Source organism: Homalodisca vitripennis, chromosome 1 (genome assembly GCF_021130785.1).
Source record: "Homalodisca vitripennis isolate AUS2020 chromosome 1, UT_GWSS_2.1, whole genome shotgun sequence".
Taxonomy (NCBI): Eukaryota; Metazoa; Arthropoda; class Insecta; order Hemiptera; family Cicadellidae; genus Homalodisca; species Homalodisca vitripennis.
Genome location: NC_060207.1, coordinates 125,912,429 through 125,920,075, shown reverse-complemented (window position 1 = coordinate 125,920,075; position 7,647 = coordinate 125,912,429). Strand labels below are relative to the sequence as shown.

The window sequence follows — 7,647 nt, the reverse complement described above, 5'->3', positions numbered from 1 at the left end:
ACACCGTAACTAACTCACTACACATTTCGTGAAAGAAGAAATCAATCTTTAATGAAAGATTACCTTCTCATTGTTATCTTCTCGTGTTTAACAGCACAAATACACTACAAACTGAGCCTTCAATACTATTTTATTGTATGGCAACCTGAATAATGCCCAATCATACAGACTGTTCAAAACTGGCTGTGCATTTTTAGATTTTTATGTGTAATTCTAAGCTAAAACCATCCAAAGCCTACGAAATTGTGGGAAAGACTCAGGTAACTGCAAGTGGAATGCCAGATCAATACAACAGACATTTTTTAATACATAAAACCGTTGAAGGACATTGCAACTATTTTTAACAAATCTAATTATATAATAAATGATAAAACTTAGAAGAAACAACTTGAGTTAGGGTGACTTCACATTGGTATAAAATATTTCCAGTGTTACTGAAATTAATGGAAATATTAATTCAAATAGATGGAAAGTTAGATGCAATGCGATGTAGACAAATTGTGGGCAAAGCCGCGGGTAAGTGCTGGTTCTCTAAGAAAGATTTATGTGATTAGTAATCCGTCCAGTAATTAATATGAAACTGCTATTATATTTTCACAATGTCAAATTTAGTTAGCTAAACTTTTAACCACGTAGTAAAACACTTTCAAGTTTAGCAGTGGTGTTTATTGCTATACATTTAGAAATAAAAGAATTTCTATAATATTACTTGGATTTACCAACATATTATTACTTATTCAGTGTATTAAACAAATAGTAAACATTTCTTACGCTTGAATAGTAAAAAGGTAAAAGTGTAATATTTATTGTAAAGATTAAATGTATTGAACGTCATATTTTTTTTTTAGTTCAATTTGCAGAACAATAATTTCTTCATAAATATTCCGTCCGCTTAACAGTTTAAATACAATTTTTCCGGAACCGCATGTAATCAGTAATATAATTACTGAAATATATTTAAATAAATTCTAAAATGTTTATACTCATTAACATTTGCGGTGTTGTGTGCTGTTGTAATAGGTAATCAGAACGAATGTAGTCTACATAACTTTCTTGATATTTTACTTGACTATGTTTATATTAGTTAACACTTTGTATCTATAATCTTATCTAGGGAGGAAGTAAGGTTCTTAAACTAAACTTCTAATTTATATCAAACTGCGCGAATTTTCTTCGTGACTGACGCCAATAAAAACTTACTCCGATTGAAGTAACTTAATCTGTGACCGAAAACCACGAGATAAGATTAGAGTCTGCGTCAAATACGAGTTTATATGCCATTTCCAATATCAGCTGATATAGCAGTTTATTGTAAGAGTGCTTGGTGCCAGTAGACGCAGACAACATGACGGAACGTAGGGAGAGGCGACGTTAGAGAAGGTATACATCAATAATTTTTACATAAATATATATAATAATACATAATTTGTTTCCTAAATTAGTAATTAAGTTAAATTAGTAATTAAATTAAGTTTATACTTAATTCGTTTATTTCTAGTTTATAGCTATTTGATAAAAAAACTAACAAAATATGATTTTAGAAGTCAAATTAATTTTCACTAACCCTTCAGGCAAACTTGTATATTATTCTAAACAGATAACAGTAAGATCCTTGGAAAATATAGTTTATATGATATAGGTTATTCACAAGGTAGGATTATGCCATAATGTATATATTCCGCAACTTTCTGCAATCATGGTTAATTAAAAACAGTTCATTGAACTAGGTAGCTAAAATGAATTTATGTATTCTGGAATGAAGAACCGATTGATCAGTAATTAATGCAGGAATCAATTAAATTCTATTATGGTGAATAACAGAAGACTTTTATATAGATGCACTATTAGTCAGACTGTAACAAACTGCGGTTATTTTCCAGCCTTTTTTACATTTTATGGATGAATGTAAATTCATTCCTTTAATGTATCTTATTCTAAAACAAAGTATATAGATATACTTGTTTTGCCAACCTAATTAATGAGACAACCAAAAAATACTCAGTTATTTGTAATTGAATCTAATAACTATTGTTTCGTAATACGATATTTAAATTATTATAATGTTACCAGAGAAGCACGCAAACACGAAGAAGGCTCCATAGGGAAGGAATTAGTGAAGCACGCAGTAAAGAGTATATTCATGCCTCATCACGCAGTACCGGCCGCAGTTCATGCCTTGGAGTATGCGAAGTAAGAATTAATAAAAGCATTATACGACACAATTATTATATTAAAAATGTATTTTAAAATAAGTCTATTTTAGAAAACAGTTTAGAATAACTGTTTAAACATTCACAGTATAATAAGCTCTTGCAACTATTATTTTGTGGTCCCTATTAATAATCTCTGTTAGGATTGAGAATTATTTAATGGTTACAATTTAAAAAGTTATATAATCGTGAAACAAATGTAGTTAGTATACACAGATACACGCATATTACCATTAATTACAAACATTCATAGAAGTTATTTTTGAAACTACTAATCAGGACGGAAATTCCCCTTCCTGTAATGAATGCGCCTCAAAAGAGTTTTTTAACTTTATTTCCCTTAAAATAGAAGTTTTTTATTCTTAATGACCCAGATTAACCTCAAATTTGTCATTTAAAAAAGTGGCAATTAAAATTTGTTATCACCGTTAGTTTTTTATTATTAGACAAGGTTCATCGTACGCCGTACTTCACGTTAGCGTGGGCGGCTTCATATTGGCCCGGATACTACTCGCAGTTGACCCTTTTTCAATTTAGATATAGAGAATAAATAGGTGAAGTTTCTTACTATATTTCAACTCTGTAAGTTAACTCATATTTTTAGTTGTCATGTATTGAGACAGACACATACAAAAACATATGTTCACTTTCGATATCAACTGGCAGGAGAGATTACGGTAAAAACTCAGATAACTACGTTTCATAGGTGTGCTAATTTTATATTGTATACAAATGAATATGTTTTAGGGATGCAACGCTTGATATTACAAATGCCTGGCATTACAACTAATACATTTATCGCAGCATATCCTATTACATGTTCTGTACATGAGTAGATAGAAGAGAGTATTTGTCTGCAATTTAAATCTACGTAACTAATTTGTTTATTCTACGTATTTCTTAGACTGATACATCCTGTTATACTGTTCATTGGATTTCTTTGAGTACTAATATATAGTGCTTCCAATATCTGAATAAAAATAGAGATATCTAGAGAAAACTGTAATGAGTTTCTGAAACTACAAAACAACTGATTGCATTCTTAAAGTTCCACATAAGTGCTAAGCCAGTATTAATATTTTTTATTGCTAGGTAGACTTAATAGAATTCCCCCTATGATTAAATCTAAAGATTAATTCGATTTTTCCGATTACAACGACCAGAATCCAAAAACACAATAATCCAAAACTTTATTAGGAGAGCTATTGATAGATACATTAATTTCACTTTAATATTTTTATTTTCGGGTTTTAGGAGCTTGGATCATTATAAATCGGAATTATAGAAAATAAATTGTAAATGTGCTGAAAAATGAAAATAATAATATAGCATTTTAGAAAGAGTAGTTTAATAGTAACCATGGATAACAATTTTGATTAGCTACACTTTTGAAGAGCTAAACCGTGAAACCGTACAACATTTAGACTACTCTGTACATAAGAAACAAAATAAATTAAAACCAGTATTAATACTTGTTGTGTTTAAAAACTAATTTGAATTGGACGTCTTGTGTAATGTTTATCAACACTTTTCAAAGTTAATAGATAAAGAGTGGTGAGATAACGCTGTAAATGGAACATCAAGGTTCATATAGTGGTTGTTATCTCTATGATAGTGCTACGTGCTACATTGCTTAGTCCTGATATACACATATAATCCATTTTACAATATGATTGAAATTTAAAACATCCAGAAAGTTTCGGGAAGAGTTAAAGTTTTAGGATTAAAACAATTTGAAATAAGCTTTAAAATGTGTTACGTACTCTTTTATCAATACGATGTTTTAGTTAAACTAGAATATTGAGCTTATATCGGGCAGGAATTTTACACATCTTTGATCAAGAAATCCAAGTAATTTTACTTTGCCATCAGGGATAGCTTATTTCTTTGTATCTTAATAGAAGGGTTGCTTCCCCTTCTTCATTACTGATCTTACTTCCGTGGTCGAACATTAATACATGTTAAATAGATGAAGCTGCTGGCGTGTATATAGTAAATTTTGCAAAGAGAAATTACTTCATTTCAAGATTGTTTATAGAGTCACAATGTAAAATACTAGATTGTTATGCCTTAGTCCGTAACATTGTTGATGATTAATTTTTTGACGTGACAACGTCTTAAATTAGGTTGCGGCTCGGAGTCACTCATGAAAAAGTGTAACGCCCGGTAACGTTACGATGCCCGTCCAGTGGGTCCGCCGCACGGGATAAAGCAGATAACTGTGGGTCCGCCGCACGGGATAAAGCAGATAAATGTTTATTCGTGAAAATATGGAGTGCTTAGATTCGTCATTTACAACAACTACAACAATAAAGGTAAATAATTGTACACAGATATTTCATTATCGTAAACTATGATTGATTGATTAATTGTTAGATTGACACAAAAGTTGAGAAACTGAGTTTATAGGTTATGTCATACTACTGACAAATGTTGATAGTGTTAAGTAAATTATTAGTTTAAATCACTCTGCAATCAATCGTAATTCAGTCGATTGAGAAGAAACAGCGCGTATTGCTAGTCAAACATTTAAAATAACAAATTATAACCTCTAACCTGTCATAACAGTGCGACCAAACAAACGAACTAAACCGACCAATCACCACGCGCGGAGTTAGAATTTAACTGTGTTTAGCAAGAATTTCAAATTCCAATTTTAGTAAATGTTTTATTCAACTTTACCATTTACAATAACAAATTTTAATTAATTTCAAATTATGTACAATGTTTTAGTAAACAAAATATATTTCTATAGTTAAAATTTGTGCAATTCTTATTTTCATTCAATTCCTTGTTCCTATTGTGCAATGTAATAATATTCATATTAATAAATATTCTACCGAGAAAAAGACGTTGTCACGTAAAATCTTCGCCCGTAAAACCGACTTTACAGGCAACCATAATTTTTTCATTAGTTAATTTAGGCAAAAACCTAAGCAGCAATCTTATTAAACCTCGCACTAAACCTTTACTAAAGAATATTGTAAACTATTAGTAATGTCACTTTGGAAGAAGAAAAGATTAGCTATGTTTCAGCCTCTTTCATTCAAATTTGCAGAGACTGGTGCTCCCTTATTGTTTATGATTTAAAATATATTTGAAGATATTCACTCAAACTGTAATTCTCCATATTAAACTAATAGATTAGTACTTTTACTCCATATTTACGACTAAATAAGTGCCTTTCTTGGATATCAATTAGCTTATCTGAATGTTACACTTCAGAATGCTGTACCCAGTGTCAGTTCTACTGATAGATATACACTAACTATAAGTCAACATTTTGAGGTACTTTTAACTTACTTCTTTAAAGCTTTAGTATTTAATGTGAATATAATTAAATTTCAGGCTTGGTACAAAAGTGGTTCATCACTTCACAAAATCTACAGAAAATTTAAACGACAAGTCAGCTATCCATCCAGACGTGAGTGGTAGATCTCTAAATGTGTCTCCTACATCTCTTATGGGGGCTCCTTGTTTGGATACGCTATCATCATCGTCAAACTTACCAACAGCTACAGTCGGAAGCTGCGATTCTCGGAGCATGTATGCACCATCTACTGATAGAACACCTAACTTGCCATATCCTGCTGAGTATTCATCAGAATCATATTCTTTAACAGGATACACTCCATCTGCACCACCATCTCCACAACCAATGTAGCTAATCTTCTAGAGATCAGATTAAAGTAAACGTTAAAGTAAAATTTGTTTATTGAAGTTTCAATATTTCATTTTGCAAATTAATGTGGAAATAAAATCAGAGCAGAGAGGTCAACATGAATAACTGTTGTATAATTTGATGGTATTCGTATTATATTTCAGCATAAATATTTATTTTTAAAATAATTGTGTAGACTATTTTATTACATACCTTAATCAAACATATTAAATATAACATATTTTTATAAATTAACGGTGTTTTATCAAATTCCTAAGAAGTGAGTTAATTTTTATGTTTTCTTCTTCGTAATAATTAAAACATGATTTATATTTTAAAATAAATAAAAAATGTAGTACTTAGAAACAGTTTTGCAACAACTTATCGCAAGACTTTAATAACAGTTTAACAAAAGTAACAATTAAGGATCTTAGTCATATTTAAATTTAATACATATTGTAAATTTGTTTCCATCCACCAAAAAAATTTCAAGGAGGAAACTCAAAATTTAGAATTTGGTATTGAAACCATACGAAATTGAATCTTACAAGGTCAAAAACATGGTTCTCATGTTTATAAAAATTATTAGATAATTTAAATTAATGAATATAAGCATTACAATTTATATACCGGGTTTGTTTAAAGTCTAAACCCACCACCATATGATTAACTTTTTTATAAATAGAGATAGAGTTATTTATTTTTGGGAGTGTTTTTATAACAAACTGAGGAGTTTTGTTTTTGTGATTTGGCAATCTTGAACTGCTGAACTGAAAAAATTATAAATAGAAATTCCTAACAAGTGACCCCATTGGAGGGAAGTAAAAAAGTTTTATTCTTACATATATAAACATACCCCAAAGTAAATCACTCTATATGCATTCATATATATGCATATATGATTGAGTACTAATGCTTTTTATAAACCGTCTTCTGGTGAGATGTAATAGGAAGGTCCTGGAAAGGTAAGGTTTTTTGTGAGCAGACAGGGCACGCAATTATGTATAGGCTAGCCTTATGACTGCCTTAAACGCATAGCGATCCACCAGTTCCATCAGTAATGAACCGCAGTAGATTATAAGTATGGATTACCCTTGTACCATAATATCTCAAAATTTCGTATAATGATGTGCCGTTTCTGAACGTGAACCGAGTTGCCCAGAGTTAAGTGACACATTGGGTTTTGCTGTACCTAGTGTAGGTTCAACTAAAAGATATAAAGCCTCCCAAAATTGAACCATGCTAAAGTAATTTATTTGATCACAACAACTTGTAATTAAAATCATAATTGATTTGATTGAATTGTGACAGGAAATTTGTGGAAAGGGCCACAAATGAAAGAAATAAAACACGGGAACTATTTGTTTTTATAGTAAAACAAAAATAAAGCTCTTTACGTCATTGTGGTATTGCAGCAGATAGTGGCACGTTGCACTTTGATTACTAAACGACCTGGGTCCAATTACCTGGTACTTCACTCACAACAATGCCGCAGGGCAACCCGTGATTGGTGTACACAGATTTGGTTTATCATTCTGTGTTACAAGTAGCGTCACGCCACACGTTGTTTGCTAAACAAACTGGGCTCAATTACCTGGAACTTCACTCACAACATTGCCGCAGGGCAAACCCGTGATTAGTGTACACAGATTTGGTTCATCATTCTGTGTTACAAGTAGCGTCGCGCCACACGTTGTTTGCTAAACAAACTGGGCTCAATTACCTGGAACTTCACTCACAACATTGCCGCAGGGCAAACCCGTGATTAATGTACAC

The 7,647-nt window shown here is 31.2% G+C and overlaps 1 protein-coding gene across 1 annotated transcript; it reads left to right on the top strand.

The window, feature by feature from the left end:
* The first annotated feature begins 1,245 nt into the window (after positions 1 to 1,245).
* On the top strand, positions 1,246 to 6,059 carry LOC124354541. The gene is made up of 3 exons (XM_046805080.1): positions 1,246 to 1,380; positions 2,071 to 2,190; positions 5,559 to 6,059. The coding sequence occupies exons 2-3, from the start codon at positions 2,141 to 2,143 to the stop codon at positions 5,872 to 5,874; spliced, it is 366 nt and encodes a 121-aa protein (XP_046661036.1). The 5' UTR covers positions 1,246 to 1,380; positions 2,071 to 2,140; the 3' UTR covers positions 5,875 to 6,059.
* The last annotated feature ends 1,588 nt before the right edge of the window (positions 6,060 to 7,647 follow it).